The sequence below is a fragment of the Aquarana catesbeiana genome, linkage group LG05 (genome assembly GCF_042186555.1).
Source record: "Aquarana catesbeiana isolate 2022-GZ linkage group LG05, ASM4218655v1, whole genome shotgun sequence".
NCBI classification, from domain to species: domain Eukaryota; kingdom Metazoa; phylum Chordata; class Amphibia; order Anura; family Ranidae; genus Aquarana; species Aquarana catesbeiana.
The window spans coordinates 532,218,833-532,246,042 of record NC_133328.1 but is presented as its reverse complement, the minus strand read 5'-3'; the positions used below and the strand labels follow the sequence as shown (position 1 = coordinate 532,246,042).

The window sequence follows — 27,210 nt, the reverse complement described above, 5'->3', positions numbered from 1 at the left end:
GTTATAAAGCCTTATGCCGCGTACACACGGTCGGACTTTCCGGCATACTTAGTCCGGCGGACCAGAGTGTGCCGTACAATCCGCCCGTGTGTAGGCGCCGGCGGACTTTTCCGGCGGACTTTTTCCCAAAAGCCCGCCGGACCTAGATTTGAAGAAAGTTTTAAATCTTTCCGCCGGACTCAGTTTCGGGCGGAAAGTCCGCTCGTGTGTGTGCTGGTCCGACGGAAAGCCCGCTCGTGTGTATGCTGGTCCGACGGACCAGATACGACACGAGGGCAGGGTATTGCATCTCGCGCTCGCTGCAATAGGAAAAACACATTTTCCTATTGCGGCGAGCGCGGGGCATGGTTGTCGGGGTCTGCGGGCGAGGGCTTATCGGAATCTGGGAGCCCCTTTAATAAGGGGGCCCCCAGATCCCGGCCCCCCACCCTATGTGAATGAGTATGGGGTACATGGTACCCCTACCCATTCACCTAGGGAAAAAGTGTAAGTAATAAAACACACTACACAGGTTTTTAAAATAGTTTATTAAACAGCTCCGGGGGGGGATCTTCCTCCGGCTTCGGGGGTCCCTCCGCTTCATCTTCTCCCGGTGTTCCAGTTCTTCGGCCGGCTCCTCTGCTGTCTTCAGGTAGCTCTCTTGCCAGCAGAGGTCCGGACTCCTGGGCTTCTGGGCTTCTGGGCTTCTTCTCTTCTCTTCTCTTCTCCAGATGTTGACACGACGCTCTCTCCGGCTGGACTGCTCTCCGAGGGCTGCGTTGTGACTTATATAGGCGGAGACCCCGCCCCCTTTTGATGTCACAGTCCCTGGGCATGCTGGGACTGTGACGTTTTAGGGGGCGTGGTCACTGAGTGATGTTGACCACGCCCCCTAAAACGTCACAGTCCCAGCATGCCCAGGGACTGTGACATCAAAAGGGGGCGGGGTCTCCGCCTATATAAGTCACAACGCAGCCCTCGGAGAGCAGTCCAGCCGGAGAGAGCGTCGTGTCAACATCTGGAGAAGAGAAGAGAAGAGAAGAGAAGAGAAGAAGCCCAGAAGCCCAGAAGCCCAGAAGCCCAGGAGTCCGGACCTCTGCTGGCAAGAGAGCTACCTGAAGACAGCAGAGGAGCCGGCCGAAGAACTGGAACACCGGGAGAAGAACCAACCGGACGCCGGGAGAAGATGAAGCGGAGGGACCCCCGAAGCCGGAGGAAGATCCCCCCCCGGAGCTGTTTAATAAACTATTTTAAAAACCTGTGTAGTGTGTTTTATTACTTACACTTTTTCCCTAGGTGAATGGGTAGGGGTACCATGTACCCCATACTCATTCACATAGGGTGGGGGGCCGGGATCTGGGGGCCCCCTTATTAAAGGGGCTCCCAGATTCCGATAAGCCCCCGCCCGCAGACCCCGACAACCAACGGCCAGGGTTGTCGGGAAGAGGCCCTTGTCCTCATCAACATGGGGACAAGGTGCTTTGGGGTGGGGGGCCCCGCAGGGCGCCCCCCTCCCCCAAAGCACCCACCCCCCATGTTGAGGGCATGCGGCCTGGTACGGTTCAGGAGGGGGGGGCGCTCGCTCGTCCCCACCCCCTTTCCTGACCGGCCAGGCTGCGTGCTCGGATCGGGGTCTGGTATGGATTTTAGGGGGGACCCCACGCCGTTTTTTCAGCGTAGGGGGTTCCCTTTATAATCCATACCAGACCTAAGGGCCTGGTATGCCCCGCGACGGGGCTCGCAAGGTGTCAATCTCGCCGATAAAAGCGGCAAGATTGACATCCTTTTCTAGTCCCGTCGCACCTGAGTCACATTCAAAATGAACGGACTTGTCCGTGTGTGGGCAAGTCCGTTCATTCTGAAAGTCCGCCGTAACTCCGGCGAAAGTCCGTCGGAAAGACGGGCGGACTTAGCCCGCCGGAAAGTCCGGTCGTGTGTGGGCAAGTCCGTCCGTTTTAAAGTCCGGCGCACCTGGCGGACAAAGTCCGTCGGAAAGTGTGCCGGACCAAGTAGGATAGAAAGTCCGACCGTGTGTACGCGGCATTAGGGTCACCAAATGTGATAACAGGATGTAAAAATGGCAATAAAGTCCAAAACTGAATGTGCAGGTACGATGAACATAAATTTTGCAATGGTGATAAATTCCAAAACATATACTCGTGAGAGATTTCTGTATGTAATCCAACATGTGCTGACAAACCTAGGATGACTGGAGGCTTACCAGAAAGTTGGGACCCACCTAGCATACGCTATATGGGTCAAACAGGCTTGGATTGCTCACTGGCAATGAAGGTAGGGAACCAAGGGCTGGTGAATGGTGAAGTTGTAACGTTGCTATCCCAAAGAGGTCTTCTTCATATGGAAGCTCGGACACCAACGGACATTACCCACATGTAATGAAGAAGAGGCTCATAGCGTAATTCCGTAAACCATAAAAAATGTATTAAAAGGAAAAACACTTACATTTCAGAATAAAAAGCGCTTGCAAGTAAAATGGCGGCAGTGGAGTCCTGCTGACGCGTTTCGTCATACAAGACTTCGTCATTTTGCTATTATATGTGGTATAGCAATATTTTCTTTCTCATTTTTTAGCGCTACACTTGGTTACCTATGGTAAAGGTGATGGACTGACCAAGCATGTCTCCAGACCTAAACCCTATTGAGTATCTGTGGAGCATCCTCAAATCAGTGGATGGATTGAAAGCAGCGCAGCCATTGGCTCGCGCTGCTGTCAATCATATCCAATGATGCGACGTACCGGGGGGCGGGGCCAAGTGATACAGTGAGCGGCTATGGCCGCCGGCTGTATCACGGGAGGGAGCTCGCATGAAGGTGTTGAGTCCTTGCGGGGGGGGAGCCGAGACAGCCGCCGAGGGACCCCAGAAGACCAGGTTCTGGGCCACTCTGTGCAAAACGGGCTGCACAGTGGAGGTAAGTATAACATGTTTGTTATTTTAAAAAAATATATATATATATCTTTAGTGATCCTTTAAATGTACATAATATAACTGGGTACTAACATTTATAGGTAAAGTTGATCCAGGGAAAATCCGATTGCCTCTCTGGGGATCAGGAAGGAATTTTTTCCCCTGCTGTAGCAAATTGGAGCATGCTCTGCTGGGGTTTTTCGCCTTCCTCTGTATCAACTGTGGGTGAAGGATTGTGTATATAGGATTGTATTTTTTTATATAGGTGTATAGGTGTAGGTGTATGTATATGGGGTTGTATTATTTTTTTTTTTCTTGGTTGAACTTGATTGACTTGTGTCTTTTTTCAACTTGACTAACTATGTAACTTTGTAGGCCAAGCTGGCCCAGTGTAAACATGCAAAAAATATGATTTCTGAAGTTCAGTTTTAATTGCTTGCCTTTCTAAAAAAAAAAAAAAAAAAAAAACGATAATGATACTGATGACAACACTCTGCCCCTGAATTGCACAATCCCCTGCCTGTAAATCACCCTGTCACATTCTTTCTCAAAGGAAACTCTAAGTCTACGGCCGATGCACATTACTCTGGCCAGTGACACCTGAAATGCAGGGAGCAGGGGCTCCGCCCCCCTATCCATGTGTCTGGCCCCCTAATCTACATGCGGGGCGCTTGACGCATGGATTCCAATGGTTTGTTTTTTTTGATGCATGTGTTTAGAGCCAGAAGCTTCAAAAAGGGGGGGGGCTCGGGGCGTAGAGCACTGCGCCCCGAGCCCACCCAGTTGTGTGACAATAGCGAATATTCACTATTGTCACACTGATTCTCCTCCTGGCCAATCAAGAAGCAGGTCATGAGACCTGTTTCCCTGATTTTCTAAAAGGAGAAGTGATACTATTGGCCTAGGAGGAGGAGATAGGAGACGTGCGGCCGCCGTGATGCTGAGGAGACATGGGGGGAAGCTGCCGCCCATCGCCCAGATGGGGTAAGTGCGGGGCTGGTAACTGACCGACTGACTGACCGACCGACTGGGGGGTTGGTGCAGGTGACCCGATCCACCAGGGGGATGGCTGTGGGTGCATTGTTTGCCACGCCCCCTCCCAGAAAATATACCACCAGCTGCCACGGACTCTGGCATATCCCACTGTTGTCACCATTTAAAAAAACTGTAAAAGAAAAAAAAAACAGGGTCAGCCTGCAACAGTTAGGAAATATGCCCTGTGAAAAAAACATATGTAGCCTGCTCTCACTGTAGTGCATGTGGACTGGGACAGGATATAAGTAACACTGAAATGTAATAAAGGACCACACCCACCATTCTCTAAAATGCACAGCATGCCCAAGCAGTAAAATTACACTGCATGTATCCATAACAGACCCCTGAATCAAAGTGGTGTCCAGAAAGCGGGAGGTCCACCTATGCCTTCTGTTGGCTCAGATATATCATGTAATTCAGAGCCAAGAAGAAGCATTTTTGATCTCAGGTCAGTAGCAATCCTTATTGTATAAAGCACTAGTATACAGTAAGGATTAGCCTTATATTTATAGACAGCATAATCCGCTGCTCTGCACAGACTACAATATACTATTAACTCCTGCAGATTTGTTGGTGTTACTAACCAAGAGCTCCTAGCCAGAGACCATCTAGAACAGGCATCACTAAATGGCGGACTGTGGCCTGCACACGGACCAAGTGACAGTCCTGTCTGGACCATATAGCAGCCCAAGTGGACTCCTCTCCTCCTGCCACTGCAGATAATAAAAATCACAGCATTGTAGAGGGCATGAGGAATTGCAGGGTGGACTCCTCTTCTGTATGCACTTGCTTCCCACTGCTGTTGAAGTCACAGCAGGGAAGAGGGCAGGAGGAATGGCAGGGTGGACTCCTCTTCTGAAGGTACTCACCTGCCGCTGCTGCCACTGAACTCACAGCAGGGAGGAGGGCGGGAAGGTCTAACCTTTCATATTAACCAGCTTTTTAACAAGAAGAGATATACAGCTCCCGCCATCAGTGAAAACCTTTCGTGTTCTCCCTGCAGTGAGTTCAGCAGCGTCAGAAGAGTACATTCAGAGAGGAGTCCACCCTGCCGTTCTTCCCGTCCTCCACAAAACCATATATGATAAACTTTGAAGAAACAATTATTAAACTAAATCTAAAAATGAATTATTGCAATGAAAATAAGAAACGTTTTCTGTGACTAAGAGAATAAAGACGCTAATGTTATTGTTTGTATTGAAAGCATAGTATACATTTTTCTGAGTGTCCTTGCAATGCTAATGAGTCATTAAAGGACAATTGTATCTTTGTCTTAAAAGCCTCTAATGGAGGTCCCCATCTGCAGACTGCGCAGCATACACCATTCCGTTTTATTGAAAAAACTGTTTATAAAGAGAAGAAAACAGAGGAGGGAGACTATGTCACTGCTGCTTCTCTCTCTTATTGCCTCAAATTGTCAGTTCTTTTTTTTTTCCATTGCTATGAATATTTACAGTGGCAAACATTTGTCATCTTAATACAAAACAATGTAAACATTTTTTTTTAAATAGGCAAATTATTTGCTGGTAAATTTTCAAATGAAAGTGGTTTTAAACCCTTACATATACCCAGTGAAGTGGCTGGTCTCAGGTGATACACAGAGATGAAACAAATCCTCCTGCACATGTACCTGTTTTTCTTCAGACTTCTCTTTTCTGAATCCGTTTAAAGTGTAGAAATTATAGAGCTTGTCTGAGCTTTCAGAAAGCAGGGGGTGGGGAGCTGACAGTTAACTCTGCAGAGCTCAATAAGGAGGGCTCTGAGAACTGATTAGAGAGAAGTGACACAACCCCCTTCATACAGGAACGGAGCTGAGGCTGTCAATCGCAGAATGTGTGCTGGAGCTCTCTCCCCTGTCAACTTTTTATTTCTTGATGTCCGGAAAACTTGTCAGAAGTGACCCATGCAGATAGCAAAGGAACTAGGCAGCAGAGAGAAACGACACTCTCTGGATTGAGACAGGTACACGCTATAGAGGGATATGTTTTGCTCATATTTAATGTCTGAGGTTTACAATCACGTTTATTAAAGTGTTAATAAAGCGGAGTTCCAGGCAAAAATTTAACTCCTTAGAAAACGTAAGCACACCCCACCTCCCTCGTTTTTGGATATTTTTTTTGTTGCCTTCTGGGACCTGTGTAAGTCCCAGAAGACAACAGGACCATTTGAAAAGCATTGTGCGAATCGCGCATGCGCAGTAGGAAACAGGCTGTGAAGCCGCAAGGCTTCACTTCTGTTTCCCTTAGTAAGAAAGCCAGGGCCTGCACCCGGAACAGATGGACAGGTCGGCTTCGGGTGCCGACATCGGGGGCTTCCTGGACAGGTAAGTGTCCTTATATTAAAAGTCAGCACGTATAGTATTTGTAGCTGCTGACTTTTAATTTTTTTTTCACTCAGGCTGGAACTCGGCTTTAAAGACTTGATTTTTTTTAGATTAAAATAATAAACATGTTATACTTACCAGCTCTGTGCAATGGTTTTGCACAGAGCAGCCCCAATCCTCCTCTTCTTGGGTCCTCTGGCTCCTCCTCTTCTGTGAGTACCCCCCATAGAAAGCCGGTTTATAGGGCGGCTGGTGGGGATTCTGCAGAAAAAAAATTTTTTACTTTAACCCTCCTGGCGGTAATCCCGAGTTTGGCTCGGGGTTAAATTTCAGTACCATTAGCGGTAACCCCACGCCACACTCGGGATTGCATTGCAGAATCCTGGTCCAGGTCATTTACCTTGTCACCAGGATCCTGTGATGTTCCCCCGCTATGTCCCCCACCAGATCCTCCACCCGAAGCTCTGTGCGCCTGGCTCCGTTCCATGTGAGCGTCGCGATGCATGGGAGCGGAGCCCGACAGCAAATTCAAAAGGTACAAAAAACATAACACTTACAGTACACTGTAATCTTGCAGATTAAATTACTGTATCAAATCATTTCACATCCCTTTTGTCCCTAGTGCTTTGTCTAGTGCCCTGCCTGCAGTTTTATATTATATATACTGTTCTTTCTGCCTGGAAACTTGAGATTGTCCATGGCAACCAAAAAGTGTCCCTTTACGTCAAAAGTGGTTTTAAACCAGCTGGAACACAGCGATAGTAAATTAGAATACTTGCAGAATTGAGCGATAGGGAGATTAATTTTATTTTTATATTATATTATTATTTTTTATAACTATTTATAGTTATTTATTATATTATAATTAATGATTTTGTGTTTCAAACGTTATCATACCCAGGATGTCTACTAGACTCTTGCTTGGACAGATTTAAGCGTGTTATTACTAAGAATTACAGGCCTACAATATATGTATGTATGTGATGTATGCCAAAAATCTGACATAATCATACCGCCAGGGAGATTAATGCATACAATTCATTAAGGTAAAAAACCTTAAGGCTTTAGAACCACTTTAAGGCATAATAATGCTGCTAAGGCTTCAAGGACCTCTGGTCATGAAAGGATTCATTTTACCTTCACCTACCACTCTTGACAACAATTCAAAAACATTTACAGGCACACTTTTTTTTTTTTTTTTTGCTGTGCATCATGCAAGCCATTGTAGGTGGAGAATGTACTTTAATTAGTGGTGGGGCATTCATTTAAAATGGGTATGGTTCTACATGAGGCATATTGTTAACCTAATGCCATACTTTAATTTAACATATACAAGTTAACTGTAGTTATTAGTCTAAAGAAAAACTAAAGTAAAAAGAAAATAAAAAAAAAAAAATACTTGGAACAGTAAAAGTAGAATCACCCTTTCTTCTGCAGCCGATCCGCGTTCAGATCGCGCTTCAGAAGCTACTGGCAGGCAGGGAGTAACCCCTGTTTTAACCCCCTTTTTACCGAAGAACACACTCTATATACCCCAAGTATGTAATAATCAAGGATGGTATATCATCACCATCCCTTGTTCCCCCAGCACTGTGACCCTTCTTCACCCCAGATACCCCCAGCACTGTGAACCTTGTACACCCTAGGTACCCCCAGCACTGCGAACTCCCTAAACTCCAGCTACGCTCAGCGCATGTACCCCAAGCGGTGTTATCCCCTGGTTCTATACCAAAGTCAGGTGGAGGAGTGGGGATGGCTAGCACCAGCCAGAAACTACAGAGTTCCACCCAGACCCTCATTTAGGAGCATTCTGAGCCCAGGAGTGCTCCCAAACACAGTGTGTGCTCAGCTACAGGGACAATGTGAGTGGGTACAGGGTTAAGATCTGCACTGGCCATTGTCAAGGGACAATGTGAGCATGGTGGGGAAGGAGCAAGCAGGGGCCTGGACTTAACAACGTGCAGGGACAATGTGTAGGGGGCAGTGCAATGAGAAGAGACTTCCCCTTGAGCTGCAGGAGCTGACTAGGCAGAGGGAAAAATACACAACACAATATTGACAGGGCTCTAATATGGTGCCACCACACAGGACATGGCCATCAGAAGACAACAGACTAAGAAGCAGGACTATCCCAGAGAGTATTATTCCTCCCAGCAAGAATATTAATATACCTTTATGTCAGGGGTCTTCAAACTATGGCCCTCCAGTTGTCCTAAGGCAGGCAGACACAACAGAACAATGGGACACAGCCACACCCCAAACGATCCCAGCAAACAGTCCACAACAGCATGAGACAACATACAATATATACAATATTCCAGTGTGACTGTACAGCGAATCCGACAAGCATAGATCAGACTGGGGTTCTCGGTCACTCTGTGCCCCTGACGGAAGGCCGGGGGAGCTTGACACTGAGTTTCCAGAACTCTCCAGGGTAAGATGGGTTCCACAAGCCCCCACCCAAAGTGACTCCCATCACACTTACTATATTGCTCTGGCCCCAAAAAACTCACTACTACCTCTTATACAGTGCCTTGAAAAAGTATTTATACCCCTTGAAATTTTCCACATTTTTCATGTTACAACCAAAAATGTAAATGTATTTTATTGGGATTTTATGTGATAGACCAATACAATGTGGCACACAATTGTGAAGTGGAAGGAAAATGATAAATGTTTTACAAATAAATATGTGAAAAGTGTGGCGTGCATTTGTATTCAGCCCCCCTGAATCAATACTTTGTAGAACCACCTTTCACTGCAATTACAGCTGCAAGTCTTTTTGGGTATGTCTCTACTAGTTTTGCACATCTAGAGAGTGAAATGTTTGCCCATTCTATTTGCAAAATAGCTCAAGCTCTGTCAGATTGGATGGAGAGCATCTGTGAACAGCAATTTTCAAGTCTTGCCACAGATTCTCAATTGGATTTAGGTCTGGACTTTGACTGGGCCATTCTAACACATGAATATGCTTTGATATAAACCATAACATTGTAGCTCTGGCTGTATGTTTAGGGTCATTGTCCTGGTGGAAGGTTAACCTCCACCCCAGTCTCAAGTCTTTTGCAGATTCTAAAAGGTTTTCTTCTAAGATATTCCCTGTATTTGGCTCCATCCATCTTCCCATCAACTCTGACCAGCTTCCCTGTCCCTGCTGAAGAAAAGCATCCCCACAACATGATCCTGCCACCACCATGTTTCACGGTGGGGATGGTGTGTTCAGGGTGATGTGCAGTGTTAGTTTTCCGCCACACATAGCGTTTTGCTTTTAGGCCAAAAAGTTCAATTTTGGTCTCATCTGACCAGAGCACCTTCTTCCACGTTTGTTGTGTCCCCCACATAGCTTTACACAAACTGCAAACAGAACTTCTTATGGCTTTCTTTCAACAATGGCTTTCTTCTTGCCACTCTTCCATAAAAGCCAGATTTGTGGAGTGCACAACTAATAGTTGTCCTGTGGACAGATTTTCCCACCTGAACTGTGGATCTCTGCAGCTCCTCCATGGGCCTCTTGGCTGCTTCTCTGAATAATGCTCTCCTTGCCCAGCCTGTCATTTTAGGTGGACAGCCATGTCTTGGTAGGTTTGCAGTTTTTGCCATACTCTTTCCATTTTCGGATGATGGATTGAACAGTGCTCTGTGTTGGCCTTAATGATGCTGTTTGTTCACTAAGGTTCTGAGTGCTTCACAGAACAGCTGTATTTATACTAATGTCAAATTGCACACAGGTGGACTATTTACTAGTTAGATGTCTTCTGAAGGCAATTGGTTCCACTAGATTTTAGTTAGGGGTATCAACGTAAGGGGGGCTGAATACAAATGCATGCCACACTTTTCATATATTTATTTGTAAAAAAAATTGAAAACCATTTATCATTTTCCTTTCACTTCAATTATGTGTCAGTTTGTGTTGGTCTATCACATAAAATACCAATAAAATACATTTACGTTTTTGGTTGTAACATGACAAAATGTGTAACATTTCAAGGGGTGTGAATACTTTTTCAAGGCACTGTATATGTCTCCAAGCCAAAGGATCTAATTCATTTGAGACCTTGGGGTTCCAGTATATACCACCTCTTATGAAGGATGGATGGGAAAAAGCTACGGATACTTGGTTTCATGATATGATCAGTACCGTAGACATGCCTAAACAATTTAAATGTATCTGCAACCTACATTATACCCTAGCCAAGTTACTATGCATGGGACTTTGGGCTTGTTATTCCAGGTGTGGTGTTGCTCAAGTGAATGTTTTGCACATGTTCTGGACCTGTTCCCAAATCACTATCTTCTGAAATAATTGGTTTATTGTACTGGAAACCTACTTGGTCTTTTAGGCTTCAAAGACCCCTGAAGTTTGTCTCCTGGAACTTTTAAACAACTTTTTGCCTCGTACCTATACTCACACTATGTTCAGACTTCTTTTTCAGGCCAGACAGACTATTCTCCTAAACTTAAAAAATGCTTTCCACCCCAAACCTATAAGTTTATTATCGAGTGAATTCAGAAGTTCTAGAACACAGGATAATCTTTACAGGTTGGGCCGGGCCCACAAAATTTCTTAAGCTATGGCAACCCTGTCTGGGCAAGATAAGTAAAAAGTTGCAAGTATAGAAAATACAGTACCTATTGATCTTGACACAAATTTAGTGATCTTCTAACTTGAAGTGATCTGATAATGTTGTCTCTGCTGCTCCAAAATCCAAAGAAGTGTTATCAGTCCTGAAACACAAGCTGCTCTCTGCTGTACTACAGAGCACCCTTTACTCATCTCCATAACATAAGAGAAACTTGTACTGTAACCCAGCAGGGGATAACTCAGGTAGGGCTGACAACGCTGTTTGTAATTTCAATTCAGCAGTGGTAGTGTTGTCGGTTCACTACCAAAAGTAAGGCGTTTACTGGATTTCTGGCAGGATAAACAGGTATTTTTCTGTAATCAATGTTTTTTAAGAAACAAAATATGGAAAAAATGTGCATGTATTGCAGAAATATTTCTATTTTGCTCAGAAATACACTTTAGTGCAATGGCATAGGCATCCAATAGAACCTTCAATTGGATAGCCCCCCAAGTAAAGGTGGAAGTACAGACATTAAACTTTTATTATGTCTGCTAGTTACTGCCCTAAAATCACATAGATGTCCAAGGAAAAAACCATGGCAGTACAGTATTTGTAAATCTGTTTGAGTCATTGCAGGAGTTCCCATATAGCAGGAGCCCAGTAAATTAAACCATTCAGTTTTATGTATTCTGTAATTGCCAATTTGTGTGTTTAAATAAGCTTTAAGCACTTGAGTCGACCATTTAAAAAAGCATTTGCATGCTTAATTGTTTTAATTGCACAGTAAAAAATATATAATGAAGGTAATGGAAGGTAGAGGGGATTTACTATTTTACAACCGTTTTATAACACAGCATTGAACTGGATATGAAAAGACAAACCAGCACAGTAATGACTACATAGATAGACTTCTTACCAATATTGTATTACCGTATTAATACAGTCAGGGAAATTGTGCCAGTGCAGAGCACTCTACATAATATTGTAATTGGCAAATTAAATGACCTTAAATTATAGTTAAAGACAAAACTTGTTTTTCATTTTCAATAGAGTTGAAAGGGATTAGAACACCTGTCAGGTCCTTATTGCTGTCTGTGCCCCCCGTTAGGGAGATTCATCCCCTCTGTTTTTCCTGTTTACTGTTATCACCAAAATTAAAACTGAAGAAAATCCACAATTTGGGTTGTTACTAGAACAGAAGTAGAGGAGAAATCTTTTAAAGGAGACACTAGTTCTGATGACAACCAGGTATTCCCTCATTACTCAAGAAACAAAACTATCATTTTACCACTGTACAAAACTTTGGTGCAGTCGCATCTGGAGTAAGCCATCCAGTTTTGGTCAACAGTCTTCAGGAAAGATGTGCTGGAACTGGAGAGAGTCCAGAGAAGGGGACTGGAGGACCTTAGTTACGAGGAACGACTACAAGCATTAAACTAATTCTCCCTGGAGAAGAGACACTTGAGAGAAGATATGATAGCAATATATAAATAACTCAACAGTGATTCTATAGGAAAAAGCATTCAGTTTCAGGGGACTGAAGACACGTGTCCACTCAATGAAATTAGAGGAGAAGCAATTTAACCTTAAAGTGCATAAAGGGTTCTTTACTGCCAGAGCGGTAAGGATGTGGAACTCACTGACACAATTAGTGGTGTCAGCGAGAAGTGTCAATAGTTTAAAAAAACTCTTGGATGGGTATCTTAGCGAATGCAATAGACACGAATGTAAGAAATTATATACGTAAACATCCACATACACACATCAGGGAAATGAATGGAGTGGTGTCTTTATTCAACCTTACCAACTATGTAACTATGTAATTCCTCTCATTTCCTTTGGCTATTGGAAAAAATGTGATGGGAAATTACCCCAGTGGGACAAAAGAAAACAGATAGATAGATAGATAGATAGATAGATAGATAGATAGATAGATAGATAGATAGATAGATAGATAGATAGATAGATAGATAGATAGACACAGTAGATAGATAATTCTAAGCACCTGAGCACTCTATATTCATCTTGAAATGATACCATTAGGTATTAGGTATCCAAAAGTGAATGAACCATTTATAAGAAGTTACAAAATGTTACTTAGTATTATTAGTATAAACTGATTTATTTCTAGTATGTGATGTTGCTATTAGATTTCTAGGATCTTTCCTTGCTAACAGTGTATATGACCGCCATCTGGTGTGGTACTGTGCACTTTGGCAGGCATTCAGAGGAATGGCTTGCTGAAGTCAGCAGGTGGAGGGCACAGAAGGATAGTAACAAAAAAAATTGCATTACAATGATGGAAACATTTTACAATTGCATCAGTCTTATATGATCAACAATATTGTTTTTTTTTTAACAATTCATAGTGGCTGTATCTAATTTCTACAGACAGTGCCATTTTTATTTTTAAATTTGTTTCCCAGTGATGTTTTTACCTGTGGTAATTTCTTTTTGATAAGGCCTTTAGCCTTTCAGTAACTATTTTAAGATTAGAAAGGATTATTAAAATGAAAAAAAGCTAAATAGATCTAAATAGTAATACCTCGGATTGCAAGTAACACGGTTAACGAGTGTTTCGCAATATGAGGTGTTATTTTAAAAAATTCTGACTCGGTTTGCGAGCATTGTCTTGCAAAACGAGTAGGATTTAAGCCTCTGCGGTGTGCAGTACCACATTTGGTCAGGGGTGCAGGGGCGCCGGTGACACTCCGGGCCGCTCAGATGCATTTGGAGCCACTCGGAAACACTCTGTAACAAGTGTTTCTGAGTGTATCCGAGTGGCGCCCCCCTACATCTGGCCACATGCGGTACTACATACAATAGAAGTCACTGTGGAACGAATTATCTGAGTTTCCATTGACTTCTATGGGGAAACTCGCTTTGATATACGAGTGCTTTGGATTAGGGTTAGGGTTTCCCCTGGAAGAACAAGGTTAGGACTCAGAGATTGTAATAGGGACCACCCCCAAAGGTCAAAGGTCAGCAGGTGTGTCCCCCAGAGGTCAAAAGTCAAGAGGTCTGGCTGACCCACCCCCACCAAAGTGTTCCGCCTAGCCCAACTAAGTCGGGGCATGAACAAGTTGGGGCATGAGCAAGTCAGGGTAAGCGCTTTGCGCGCGATCTGTTTTGTGACTCTCCTGTGTATGTGAAAAATTCAAAGAAGAGGAAACTTCATAGTGCATTAGAAATGGTTATTTGTATTCCAATTATTGCACATGAATGGCAAAGAAATCAATACAAACACAGCCACGAGTATTAAAACTGCCAGCTGGTGTGTGGTGACATCACAGAAAGTCTCTCCACCCGACGCTTTTCCCTGTAAGAAGCATCGACTGGGAATGGAGATAGCGGAGACGGCTAGCTCCGTTCCCAGGCGACGCTTCTTACAGGGAAAGGCGTCCGGTGGAGAGACTTTCTCTGACGTCACCACGCACCAGCTGGCAGTTTGAATACTCGTGGTTGTGTTTGTATGAATTTCTTTGCTGTTCATGTGCAATAATTGGAATAAAAATAACCATTTCTAATGCACTATGAAGTTTCCTCTTCTTTGAATTTCTCACATACACGGGTAAAAAAACAGATTGGTTGGAAGGTTTGGAATTGTCCGTCCATTCCTTGTTCTTCGGGTGCAGGAGAGTCGGTAACATTGGAGCTGACTGAGTGGAACATCGCAGGTGATCACTGTGTTAACCAAGCGTGTTTGATCCCTATAATCTGTGGTCCATCTTGTCTGGTAAGAGGCCATGTTTGATCCCTATAATCTGGGGTCCATTTTTAACCTTCTCCATTGAGATGTAAAAGTACCTACTATTGAATATTGCGGACCTCTAGGTCCTGCATTGGAATTTTATATGAGCACTCGCCATTATTTAATTTTTAGTTTTTTTCCCACTGGTTTGATTAACATCACTTTTGAGATTTCACTTGTCTTGTAAGTTTATGTGAATTAGGATTGCGCAATTCCTTTATATATACATAAGGATGTGGAAATCACTGACACAATTAGTGGTTTCAGCAAGAAGTGTCAATACTCAACATTATTATTATTATTATTATTATTATACAGGATTTATATAGAGCCAACAGTTTACACAACGCTTTACAATATAAAAGGGAGACAGAACAGTTACAATACAATAAAATACAAGAGGGTTAAGAGGGTCCTGCTCAAAAGAGCTTACAAAATAATAGGGTGGGGCAAGTGGTACAACAGGTGATAACTGTGGGGGATGAGATGATGGAAGTGATAAAAGATTAGTTGGAGACGTGATAGGCTTCCCCGAAGGGATGAGTTTTCAGGGATCGCCCAAAGGCAGCCAGAGTAGGAGATAGCCAGATAGACTGAGGTAGAGAGTTCCAGAGGATGGGACAGGCTCTTGAGAATTCCCTGAGATGAGCATTGGAGGAGAAGACAAGGGAGCTTGAGAGCAGGAGGTTTTGAGAGGAGCGGAGAGGACAGTTTGGGTGATCTTTGGAGACAAGATTGGTGATGTAGCTTGGGGCAGAGTTGTAAATGGCTTTGTATGTTGCTAGTTTTTTTAATTTAATTTGCTGGGCAATGGGAAGCCAGTGTAGGGATTGGCAGAGAGGAGTGGCAAACACTGAGCGGTTGGTAAGGAAGATGAGTCTGGCAGCAGCATTCATGATAGACTGAAGAGGGGATAGCCTACGGAGAGGCAGGCCAATGAGGAGGGAGTTGCAATAATCAAGGTGAGAGATAACAAGGGAGTGAATGAGTAGTTTGGTGATTTAATGGAATTGGAAACTGTATTTTTATATTGTCAGCTATGGAGACAACTTATGGATTGTAAACTGTAGCCTGTTTCACTTTGCTGATTCAAGTCCATAATGATCTTAATAACAATATCAAAGTAATGATTTGCTTTGCTGCCTTCCTATATTATTTAAGAGATAATACCTGTCATTGGAATATCTATTGAAGCATTTCACTGCGATATATTTAAAATTTTTACTTTTTTTAAATAAATTTTTAGCGAAAAGTTTATTCCTCATGCTATTTTTTTCTTACTAATTAACAGGGACAAAGTAATAAGAATTGTTCCCAAGAATGATAATGAGGCCGATGAATTAAAGAACATGTACCAACAGCTTCAGGTAAGACAGTCAGCTTCATTTTATTCTTTGGTATAAGTGATGAAGAAACAGGTCCACCCAAAACAGACTGTTCAATAAATTTGTCAGTCTGTACTGTTACTAATTTTTCTTGTTGCTCTTTATTTTATTGCATAATAGCAAAGCATGTCTATTCATTGTATACTTTTTACTTTTATATATTCTGTAATTTGTACTCCTTACTGGGCTATGAGTAGCCAGATGCCATCGGGCATGTTGTGATGCCGATGGTCATTTGACTTCTTTATTCTACTTTAAGGCTGGGTTTACACCATCGCCGCATGCGGCTCATAGCAGGGGTCCAGTGCGTCCCTGTTCACCGTTTCAGGTCCGATTTCAGCCCGAATATTTGGCTGATTTCGGACCTGAAACGGACCAAGAGACACAGGTCCACCCAAAACGGACTGTTCAATAAATTTGTCAGTCTGTACTGTTACTAATGTTTCTTGTTGCTCTTTATTTTATTGCATAATAGCAAAGCATGTCTATTCATTGTATACTTTTTACTTTTGTATATTCTGTAATTTGTACTCCTTACTGGGCTATGTGTAGCCAGATGCAACGGGCATATTGTGATGCCGATGGTCATTTGTCTTCTTTATTCTACTTTAAAGCTAGGTTCACACCATCGCTGCATGTGGCTCATAGCAGGGGTCCAGTGCGTCCCTGTTCACCGTTTCAGGTTCAATTTCAGCCCGAATATTTGGCTGAATTTGGACCTGCAACGGAGCCGCAGTGGAGATATGTGAAAAGGCTCTATGGAGAGTCGATCAAAATCTCCTGTTATTGTGAATTGGATGCGGGTTTACCGAATACAATTTGCACGGGTGTGAACCCAGCCTAAAAGAAAATCATAAATAAACAACTGTTAAAAAAGTATGCCTATTCAATGGACAGCTAATTTGGATTAGTATTATTTAAATGTAAGTGTAATATGTTAACCCCTCGTCCGTTTTTAACATTTTCTGGTTAACTTATTTTAGGCTTTTTTCATCTACACGTGGTGATCCTGCAAATTACACATTGCCTGCCCTAGGGTGACAGTACACACTCACTATACTGTATCTATAAAGAGAAGCACCAGGACAGTGTAATTGGGACTAAGATTTTGGCAGATGTTAGCACCCAACTGTACAAGTCCTTGGCCCGCTTGTTCTCAGGTAGCCACCTACCTGTTTTGAGAAACTCTCTGCCATCTGCCCGTTTCTGACATCCCTGGCCTAAGGCCATAATATTTTAGAATAAAGGAATGTGCTCACATAAATGCACTTTACTGTAACTTTTCCATTACATATCACACTTGCAGAATTTTTGGAGCGGGACGCCACATGCAAGATTAGACATTTTGTAGCAGTTCAGTGCAGAGCACAAGTACATCTCTTTTATGAGTTATGAGGAAAAGTTACATCTCTTTTAAGCCTCTCTTTTAATCTTCTTTGTACACCTCCATTCCTCTCCTTGGGAGCACCACAACAGAGTATGGACCACTTTCCCATGTATACAAAGTCCACAGCATTTAGCTTCCATTATCAAATCATAGGACCCCAGATGAAAGTCAGGGGGATCAAGGTGCAAGCTCCCAGATGGCAAACTCACTCCCAGGTTTTAACACCAACAATACATAGAGGACGCTGTTCAGGCTTCCAAGGTTTTAGGACCTGCAGGAGAAAGTCAGGGTAGACAGGGCAACTATAGCAGTTCCTACCATGTTCTGTACCACCTCACCTGGGACTTCAGCCCTGCAAAGGGTCCTTATGGTCAGCTCTGTAGGAGACTACATCTTAGCAGTTCTGGTGTATCTTAATCCCATGCCCCATCCACCCTGGACTTCTCCCACTCCACCCATTACATCATTGGAAAGGGTATTTTTCTAAAAGGGGAGCTAAAACCTAATTACAACTTTCCCTTTACCATACTATAATGGGAACAGAGCCAAACAAAGAGGGAAACTAACTGCACCAGCCAACAACAGGACTACAGAGCACCCTCTCCCCCCTCAACTCATAGGATTGTTTTGTAGTTCACAGAAGATAGCTGGGGAAGCCAATAACCTTGTTTGAGATTCAGTATATAGTTTATTACACAGGAAGTTAAAAATTAACTGGATGTCTGACAGGATCAACAGATATTTTGCTGTATTTAGAGAAAATGTATTTAGCCTAAAAATAGAAATCGAATGCAGACTCCACTGCTCAGTAAATCACAGGTACACACTAATACATAATGTTTAACTGCTGATCCACGATTACAAACATCTGTAAAAATTGATGTTGCATAGAACCCTTGGCTGCCCTATTAAGATAGATCCAAGAAGTAATTGAATTTTATAGGGGATTGATGGAGGAGAAGGTAGCCCTTTATGAAGATGATATACTTCTCGTTCTTTCTGATACACAAAGCTAATAAAGGGACAGAAGGACCTTAGTTATGAGGAAAAGTTACGAGCACTAAACGTATTCTCTCTGGAGAAGAGACGCTTGAGAGGGGATATGATTTCAATGTACAAATACCATACTGGTGACCCTACAATAGGGATAAAACTTTTCCGTGAAAGGGAATTTAATAAGACACGCAGCCACTCACTAAAATTAGAAGAAAGGTGGTTTTACTTTAAACTGCGTAGAGGGTTCTTTACTGTAAGAGTGGTGAGGATGTGGCAGTGGTTTTTTGCGGGGAACATCGATAATTTAAAAAAACTATTAGATAAGCACCTGAAGAACCACAACATACAGGGATACGCAATGTAATGCTGACATAAAATCACACACGTAGGTCGGACCTGATGGACTTGTGTCTTTTTTCGGCCTCACCTACTATGTAACTATGTAACTTTCCTCTCCTCTGCAGTGTCTCACTGAGCTTGGCTCTGTCTCAGGGCTCAACATTATTTGGGACAAATCTATGTTGCTCCGCTTGATCCAATTCCTGATTCATTCTCTCAGATGTTATGCCACATTAAGATTTTTTCCCAGTTCAGGTATCTTGGAGTGCTCCTTACTAATAGGGTTCATGATTACATCCCTTCAAATTTGTACCCGCTGCTTACTAGATTTTACTCCCAATGCTTAATTTGGTACAAATTAACTTTATCTGTTGCTGGTCCCTAATCTCCCTAAAATGGTTTGGATGCCTCAATTGCTGTGCCTCAAATGCTAACTTTACCAAGGGACTTGTAAGTACAGATGGGAGGAAGATTTGGGTTCTCTTTCTCAGGAGATTTGGGATGATGTATTACAAAACATCCAGTTAGTCTCGCTATCTCCAAAGCATAGAGTGACACAGCTTTTTCTCCTACATAGAATGTATTGTACGCCGGACTTTCTTCATAGAATTGTTCTCAAAGAGAACTCACATTGCACCAGATGCAACCACCCAAAGGGTGCTCTTATCATATGTTGTGAAGATGCCCAAAACTCAGACCCTCAACTCTATTGGCATGAAGTTATTTCTACGCTGAATGCTCTATATGTTATTGCTCTAACGCCTGACCCTGTCATATGTATCCTGGGTTATGTTGACTCCACTGCGTTGGATGCCAATTTAACTTTAGGAATCACAATATCACTTTTTATTGCACAAAAACTGATTGTTCAAAGACAGGTATGGTATCTGTTATTTTACCAACTCTAGATGAGTGAGAGCCAAAATGAATAAATACATCCTCTTTGAAAAACACATACCTCCTACGTAATGCATTATGCAAATTTAATGCAATATGGTCCAGTTGCATTGATGTAATGTATCTCTGTATTGTTTTTTGTTGAGGACAACGCTTTTACTGTTACTCATGGCCTAACTGTGTGCAAATATAATCTTTTAGAGGTATATGAGATACATGTTTGTGTACAAATCGTATATTCTGTGTGTTCAGTGCTGTACCTTTTTAATGCTTCTTTTTTTTATAGTCTTTCTGTCCTGTGTGACAATTTGTCTCTTTGCTACAATGCCTATGGAAAAACTCTCTATCTTTAAATAAAATCTAGTTTATAAAACAAAAAAAGATTGAAGTTGCTCTATTGGATTTCTCACATTAATTTGAAGCTGTAAAGCTTTACTTTAAATCTCATTCTAGAGATATGTCTTTTTAACTTTTTTTTTCCAGAGCTTCGACTTGTCAGGATTATATTTCATTTTTGTGGGCTACTCATCTGATGTGGTTAATCTCATGTATTACATTTTCTAATCCTATTTGTTGTTATGTTTTTATAGAGACAAGGTAGAGAACTGAGCAAGCCTAAAGCACTGTGTTCAATTTTAGTGCAAATAACATATTGATACACTGCCTGCAGATATGGTGCTCCCATTAACGTCTTACATCTGGCTGTGACATTTTCTGTTCTTTGTCCTATGTCTTTGTACTGTGAGAAGAATTAGCTTACATACAGTATTTTATTAATGTTGACCTGCATCTGTGCTGTGTAAAACAGTCTGTACTCACAAATATGTGGAAGTATTTCTTCCGAACCTATATTCTAATAAGCTCTTAAAGCTGAACACAAGAAAAAATAAAAGTTCTTCCATGCAGTGGGGTTGCATCCACACTGCAAGAGTTAACTTCTCGTTTAGTCTGGGGGACAGTAAAAGTAGTTGTACTTACCTGGCACTGCCCTACACTCTGGCAGTAGAATGTTCCTTGGTGTTCTCATGTCTGGTGAAGGGCTATGGTCCCAGCTTCCAGCTAGATGATGCCAGATGACCTTAGACCACCAGAACACAGGGCAGATGAGGCCTAGGAGCACTGTAGGAGCAGGGACTCAGGTATGTAAAACTGCTTTTCCGGATCCCCCCCGGACATGATCAAGCAGTTAAACCTTGCAGTTTGGGCATACTGACTTTTACTTTTCCAACTTTAATGTATGATGCAAATATTTGCCAGCACACCACAGATCTTCAGAAGAAGTTTGAATATTTTTTTTATTGAAGAAAGATCACATCACCAACAGAGAAGTGCAACGTTTCAGATAGGTGCAGGGCCCCTTAGTCAGGCATGTGATCAAGAGGCCCTGCGTGGCTCCGAAACGTTGCACTTCTCTGTTCGTGATGTGATTTTTCTTCAATAAAAAAAAGTTTGAACTTATTCTGAAGACCCGTGGTGTGCTGGTGAATATTTACATTGTGTCATGCATGCTTCAGTTCCCAGCTGGTGGTCACTGCAGCACCCAGTACTTTTAAGAGCTTGTTCCAGCTTGTTTAAAGGATTCTTCACTCTATGGCCTCATGCCCACGGACATTTTTAAAAACGAGCTGTAAAGCTACTACCAACGCCTGGAAAAAGCGGTGTTAAAAATGAGATTTTTACCGCGTTTTGCATTAGTGTTTATGCGCATTTATCCGTGTTAGCATTAAGTAAGCTGCAAAAAAATGCTCATAAAAGCGGCTGTAAAAACGTCCGTGGGTATGAGGCCTTAAAGTTGTGGAAATGTTAAAGAATCCCTCAAGAAAAGAGCTGGATGCATTCCTAAATGCACATAATATAACTGCATATTAACATTCAGGCTTCATGCACACCGGACGTTTAAAAAAACACCAGCGCTGCTGTCAGGAAAAAGCGGCCACATTTTTTGAATAGGGTTTATGGGCGTTTAAGCACGTTTTTCCGCATTGTTCTTTTTCAGCTGCTCCTGGACCTACAGGCTGTTGTTTTTTTCTACTGTCCCTAAATGCTTATGCCTCCAAACGCCTCTGAAAGTTTATGTGTGCATGGACAGCTAGGCTATTTAGAGGCAGTAAAAAAAAACATCAGATGCCCCTAACAGCAGCTGTAAAAACATCCTGTGTGTATGAACCCTTATAGGTAATAACACTAGAGGTTGTTGATCCAGGGAATATACAATTGCCTTAACCGCTTCCCGACCGCCTCACGCAGATATTCTCCAGCAAAAGGGCACGTACAGGCAGATTATTGTACCTGTACATTGCCCTTTAAGAGGCGGCTTGCAGGCGTGCCGGGAGCTCCGTGACCATTAACGCGGATCCCGCGGGCCTGATGTCCGCGGGGATACCCGCGATCGTCTCACAGTGAGGAAGAACGGGGAGATGCTAATGTAAACAAGCATCTCCCTGTTCTACCTAATGACACTCACACTGATCACAGCTCCCTGTAATCGGGAGCGGTGATCAGTGTAGTGTCACACACAGCCCCCCCCCCAGTTAGAATCACTCCCTAGGACACACTTAACCTCTACAGCACCACCTAGTGGTTAACCCCTTCACTGCCAGTGACATTTTACAGTAATCAATGCAATTTTTTGATCGCTGTATTAATGCCAATGGTCCTAAAAATGTGTCAAAATTGTCCGATGTGTCCAGCATAATGTCGCAGTCACAATAAAAATCGCTGATCACTAACATTACTAAAAAAAAAAAAAAAAAAAAAAAAATAATCAATATAAATGCCATAAAACTATCCCCTATTTTGTAGACGCTATAACTTTTGCGCAAACCAATCAATAAACGGTTATTGTGATTTTTTTTTACCAAAAATATGTAGAAGAATACGTATCAGTCTAAACTGAGGAAAAAAATGTTTTTTTTATATATTTTTGGGGGATATTTATTATAGCAAAAAGTAAAAAATAATGAGTTTTTTTCAAAATTGTCGATATTTTTTTGTTTATAGCGCAAAAAATAAAAACCACAGAGGTGATCAAATACCACCAAAAGAAAGCTCTATTTGTGGGAAAAAAAGGACATTTTGTTTGGGAGCCATGTGGCACGACCGCGCAATTGTCAATTAAAGCGACACAGTGCCGAATCGCAAAAAGTGCTCTGGTCTTTGGCCAACACATGGTCCGGGGCTTAAGTGGTTAAAGGCAATCGTATGTTTTACATTTAAAGGAAGGATCCCCCCCCCCCACTGGAGCAAATTGTCCCGTGCTTTATAGAGTTTTTTTTGCCGTCCTCTTGATCAATTGTGGGTATAGGGTTCTGTATATGGGAGTTTTCTATTTATTTATTTTTTCTATTTTTGAACTAGATGGACTTGTGTCTTTTTTTCAACTTGACTATGTAAAAATGGTAACCCCAATTTACCTCTATGGGATTTTTTCTGATTCCAACTGTTATGCCCTGTACACACGGTCGGACTTTGATCGGACATTCCGACAACAAAATCCATGGATTTTTCCGATGGATGTTGGCTCAAACTTGTCTTGCATACGCACGGTCGGACAAAGTTGTCGGAAAATCTGATCGTGCTGAACGTGGTGACGTAAATTTTATATCCTGCTCTCAAACTTTGTGCGTCGAAAATTCCTAAAATGTGTGATGGAGCCTACACACGGTCGGAATTTCCGACAACAAGGTCCTATCACACATTTTCCGTCGGAAAATCCTATCGTGTGTACAGGGCATTGTAGTAACTTATTCCTTGCTAAGGCCTCTATGCCTGGCCTGTATAAGCAGATATAATCACCGCGGACAGTCTTTATCAGATAGCTTTAACTCACCAGGCATGTCTTTTGCATCAGCGTAGGTTTTTATTGAAAGTAGCCAGTATAGCAAACAACAAGATGTGGCAGATGAATAAAAGATGGTATCTGCAGGTCAAATCATGGTAATGTATTCCCGGATGTGAGCAGATTGCATGAAAGGCCTAGACAAGTGGCCATCTCTTACCCATAAGCATAATGAAGCAGGTAGAGAGAGAGTATCACCGCTCCAGGTGGGTCAGATTAAAGTAAAAGGCATCTCCTTCAGTCTAGAAGTCCAGGTGCTGTCAATGCTGTAGCGGTTAGACATCAAAGAAATCCTGGACAGCCACACTCCAAAAATATTTGCCTTTATTCAATAAAGTGTCATCCAAAATACAGGTCATAGCATGACTAAGCACTCTATGTAGTGCGAAACGTGTAAGCTTTGTTCCACTTTGCTGTGACCTGTATTTTGGATGACACTTTATTGAATAAAGGCAAATATTTTTGGAGTGCGGCTGTCCAGGATTTCTTTGGTATCTAACATAATGAAGCAGGAACAGGAAATACATCATAAAGTGGGAGGAGACACAGATAATAAAACAGAAAGGGATGATGCTACAACCAAAATAACCACAATATGACAGTATAATAACCACTAATATAAACATTACCATAACTATGCATAGCATTACATTTTACACAACTAGTGTAACAGCACAGGATTACTACTGAAAGAGGGACACATGTGTCAGCCTGTAGAAGAGGAAAGGGGTGTGACATCAGAGAGAGGAATGTTCTGCAACTCTGCAACTCTTGAAGCTCCAAAACGCTGGAGGAGAAAAAAAATCAATTATTCTCTATGGAGATGGTTCACATCCAATCCAAGTCGCTTGAAGCTCAAAAAAGTTCTGGAGCTTTTTTTGTAGCCCGAATCGGGCAGCAGAGACTGTCCTTGCATCAGGTGCCCCCAGCAGAGTCTCTCCTTGCATCAGGTTACAGTTACATAGTTACATAGTAGGTGAGGTTGAAAAAAGACACAAGTCCATCAAGTCCAACCTATGTGTGTGATTATGTGTCAGTATTACATTATATATCCCTGTATGTTGCGGTCATTCAGGTGCTTATCTAATAGTTTCTTGAAGCTATCAATGCTCCCCGCTGAGACCACCGCCTGTGGAAGGGAATTCCACATCCTTGCCGCTCTTACAGTAAAGAACCCTCTACGTAGTTTAAGGTTAAACCTCTTTTCTTCTAATTTTAATGAGTGGCCGCGAGTCTTGTTAAACTCTCTTCTGCGAAAAAGTTTTATTTCTATTGTAGGGTCACCAGTATGGTATTTGTATATTGAAATCATATCCCCTCTCAAGCGTCTCTTCTCCAGAGAGAATAAGTTCAGTGCTCGCAACCTTTCCTCATAACTAAGATCCTCCAGACCCTTTATTAGCTTTGTTGCCCTTCTTTGTACTTGCTCCATTTCCAGTACATCCTTCCTGAGGACTGGTGCCCAGAACTGGACAACATACTCCAGGTGCGGCTGGACCAGAGTCTTGTAGAGTGGGAGAATTATGGAGTTGATCCCCTTTTTAATGCATGCCACTATTCTGTTTGCTTTGTTAGCAGCAGCTTGGCATTGCATGCCATTGCTGAGCCTATCATCTACTAGGACCCCCAGGTCCTTTTCCTTCCTAGATTCTCCCAGAGGTTCTCCCCCTAGTGTATAGATTGCATTCATATTTTTGCCACCCAAATGCATTATTTTACATTTTTCTACATTGAACCTCATTTCCCATGTAGTTGCCCACCCCATTAATTTGTTCAGATCTTTTTGCAAGGTTTCCACGTCCTGCGGAGAAGCTATTGCCCTGCTTAGCTTAGTATCGTCTGCAAATACAGAGATTGAACTGTTTATCCCATCCTCCAGGTTGTTTATGAACAAATTAAATAGGATTGGTCCCAGCACAGAACCCTGGGGAACCCCACTACCCACCCCTGACCATTCCGAGTACTCCCCATTTATCACCACCCTCTGAACTCGCCCTTGTAGCCAGTTTTCAATCCATGTACTCACCCTATGGTCCATGCCAACGGACCTTATTTTGTACAGTAAACGTTTATGGAGAACTGTGTCAAATGATTTTGCAAAATCCAGATACACCACGTCTACGGGCCTTCCTTTATCTAGATGGCAACTCACCTCCTCATAGAAGGTTAATAGATTGGTTTGGCAAGAACGATTCTTCATGAATCCATGCTGATTACTGCTAATGATACCGTTCTTATTACTAAAATCTTGTATATAGTCCCTTATCATCCCCTCCAAGAGTTTGCATACTATTGATGTTAGGCTAACTGGTCTGTAATTCCCAGGGATGTATTTTGGGCCCTTTTTAAATATTGGTGCTACATTGGCTTTTCTCCAATCAGCTGGTACCATTCCAGTCAGTAGACTGTCTGTTAAAATTAGGAATAACGGTCTGGCAATCACTTGACTGAGTTCCCTAAGTACCCTCGGATGCAAGCCATCTGGTCCCAGTGATTTATTAATGTTACGTTTCTCAAGTCTAATTTTAATTCTGTCCTCTGTTAACCATGGAGGTGCTTCCTGTGTTGTGTCATGAGGATAAACACTGCAGTTTTGGTTACTGAAGCCCCCCGATTCACTAGTGAAGACTGAGGAGAAGAATAAATTCAATACCTTCGCCATCTCCCCATCCTTTGTAACCAGATGTCCTTCCTCATTCTTTATGGGGCCAATATGGTCTGTCCACCCTTTTTTACTTTTTACATACTTAAAGAATTTCTTGGGATTTTTTTTGCTCTCCTCCGCTATGTGTCTTTCATGTTCTATCTTAGCCGTCCTAATTGCACCCTTACATTTCTTGTTGCATTCTTTATAAAGTCTGAATGCTGAGGATGATCCCTCAACCTTGTATTTTTTGAAGGCCTTCTCCTTTGCTTTTATATGCGTTTTTACATTGGAGTTAAGCCATCCAGGACTTTTGTTCGTTCTTTTAAATTTATTACCCAATGGGATACATTGGCTAATGCCCTTATTTAATATGCTCTTAAAGCAAACCCATCTCTCCTCCGTATTCTTTGTTCCTAATATTTTATCCCAATTTATGCCTTTTAGCAAGGTTTGTAGTTTAGGGAAGTTGGCTCTTTTGAAATTCAGTGTCTTTGTATTCCCTTTAGGTTTCCTATTTGTGTGATTTATACTGAAACTAATTGACCTGTGATCGCTGTTATCTAAATTGCCCCATATTTCCACATCCGTGATCAGGTCTGTATTGTTGGTAATCAGTAGATCCAGTAATGTTATATTTCTAGTTGGTGCGTCTACCATCTGACCCATAAAATTGTCCTGCAAGACATTAAGGAACTGGCGAGCCTTAAAAGAATGCGCGGTTCCCTCCGCCCAGTCTATGTCTGGATAATTAAAATCCCCCATTATGATAACACTTCCCATCCCTGCTGCTAATCCAAATTGTGATAGGAGATCTGTCTCCACTTCCTCCCTCGGGTTAGGGGGCCTATAGCATACTCCCAGTATTATTTTCCCCTTAGCTTCATCCCTTTGGAGCTCTACCCATAAGGATTCCACCTCCTCCCTAGCGCCCTCAGCGATGTCATCTCTCACATTTACTTGTACATTATTCTTTATATATTGGCATACCCCTCCTCCTTTTTTACCCTCTCTATCCTTGCGGTATAGGGTATACCCTTGAATGTTTGCCAGCCAATCATGAGAGCTGTTGAACCAGGTCTCTTAAATTCCCACAAAATCCAAATCCTCCTCGTACAACAGTATCTCTAGTTCACCCATCTTG

At 42.5% G+C, this 27,210-nt stretch overlaps 1 protein-coding gene across 1 annotated transcript in view; it reads left to right on the top strand.

The window, feature by feature from the left end:
• CPA6 (carboxypeptidase A6) overlaps positions 1-27,210 on the top strand; it is a 233,276-nt gene that overhangs the window by 117,966 nt on the left and 88,100 nt on the right. The window contains exon 2 of the mRNA XM_073631774.1: positions 15,872-15,947. Within this exon, the coding sequence (XP_073487875.1) occupies positions 15,872-15,947 (76 nt within the window). The remainder of the gene's footprint in view (positions 1-15,871; positions 15,948-27,210) is intronic.